Below are 1,672 nucleotides of genomic sequence, written 5' to 3'. Positions count from 1 at the left end.
GGGATCCGAACCCGTGGCCTTCGTGTTATCAGCACCGCACTCTCCCGAGTGAGCCACGGGCTGGCCCTAGATTCCTAGTTTCTAATCTATTTCATTCTTAATTTAGATTAATTCTTAATTAATCTACCCTTCTAGCTTGCTTTTAACTCCAATTAACCAGAATTGACATGAAATTAAATGTATATTAGGGCCCAGTTGACTGTCAATTGAAATGTTCACTCGTGAGCCAGTTTCATGGTTACTACTTCTGGAAGGTTCTCTGTACAGGAAGGTAAAACCCCAAATGGAATGATGAAAGGATGTCTCAGAAAAGCACCTACTAAGAATCCATGTCTGTGGTGGCTGACATGAAATTTACCTGTCCCCTCTACCATGGACAAACATCATCCCAGGGCCATCAAGCACGTGTGACTTATCCCTTGATTTGCTGCAAATGCTCTATAATATTTTTTCGGTTGCCTTCACCAGCACTTGTCAACAGCCCTGGAGATGACGCCGCCTGTCATGACTCATTTGGCTTCACAGGGAGCCACTACTGTAGCACACAGTCAGACTGTACACAGTCATTCTCCACTTGAGAAAAATCAGAGTACATTTTTAGATATTTTTAGTTATTTTTAGTTTTGGAATTTTTAAATTTTGCAACACCTACTGAACCAAGCAGAGACCCCCTGGGGTGTCATGCATCAGGGTTAGGAATCACCAGAATAAATATAATCACCAATTTTATCCTTTCTAACCCCAAATGAAGATAATATTGTAAAATTAAAGACCCCAAGGATTTTGGTATGGGGCAACGATACCCTTTGGTTCTTTGCTTGTTCTCTCATTTCCTTTGTCTCCAGCTGTTATCACCCAGCCATGGAGTGAGAGAAGGAGGGAGAAAGGACGACATCACGCCAATAGCCTCAGGCTGACCGTAATGCACAGGAAGCTGCCCCATACCTTTGAATGGGAGATATCTGCTTCCAAAATACTATGGATAGTTTCATCTGAGATGTGGACAGAAGATCGAAGCTCTTCAGTTAACTTGGTGATGTTCTTAAACAAATCTTTTACTTTTACATCTGAAGAATAAACAAAAAGAAGGAAGTTTTATAATAAAGGTTTAGATTATTACAGACTATGAAAAAAAAATGTAATGTTACAACCCAGCAAGGATAGTTTCCTTCACCATATCCAGCCCATAATAGACACGAAATAAAGTCGATCTTACTCCTCTAGGAGTAATAGATAATTCATGCTACAAGTAAACCAAAACCTCAGGTTATGTGGTATTTTCTAGCCATGTGTTAATTCCCTTTAAGACCTGTATATTTTATTTTATTTATTTAATTTTTTTAAATAACTTTTTTATTTTGTCAATATACAATGTGGTTGATTATTATGACCCATCACCGAAACCTCCCTCCCTCCTCCCTCTCCCCCCTCCCACCCAAGAATGTCCTTTCCGTTTGCTTGTTGTAACACCTTCAAAGAAATTGCAGTTTTTATATCTTCTCCCCCCGCCCCGGCTTTGTGTGTGTGTGTGTGTGTGTGAGTGAATTTATTTGTGTATTTTTAGCTCCCACCAATAAGTGAGAACATGTGGTACTTCTTTTTCTCTGCCTCACTCGTTTCACTTAATATTATTCTCTCGAGGTCCATCCATGTTGTTGCAAATGGCAGTATT

At 39.8% G+C, this 1,672-nt stretch overlaps 1 protein-coding gene across 1 annotated transcript in view; it reads right to left on the bottom strand.

The window, feature by feature from the left end:
• ABCA13 (ATP-binding cassette, sub-family A (ABC1), member 13) overlaps positions 1-1,672 on the bottom strand; it is a gene marked incomplete at its 5' end in the record, with an annotated part of 119,386 nt that overhangs the window by 56,707 nt on the left and 61,007 nt on the right. Inside the window, one exon of the mRNA XM_008590977.1 lies at positions 946-1,067. Within this exon, the coding sequence (XP_008589199.1) occupies positions 946-1,067 (122 nt within the window). The remainder of the gene's footprint in view (positions 1-945; positions 1,068-1,672) is intronic.

This window comes from Galeopterus variegatus, unplaced genomic scaffold, assembly GCF_000696425.1.
Source record: "Galeopterus variegatus unplaced genomic scaffold, G_variegatus-3.0.2 Scaffold6527, whole genome shotgun sequence".
In the NCBI taxonomy this organism is placed as follows: Eukaryota; Metazoa; Chordata; class Mammalia; order Dermoptera; family Cynocephalidae; genus Galeopterus; species Galeopterus variegatus.
Note: the sequence above shows the minus strand (reverse complement) of the source record. Positions and strands in the feature narration are given on the sequence as shown.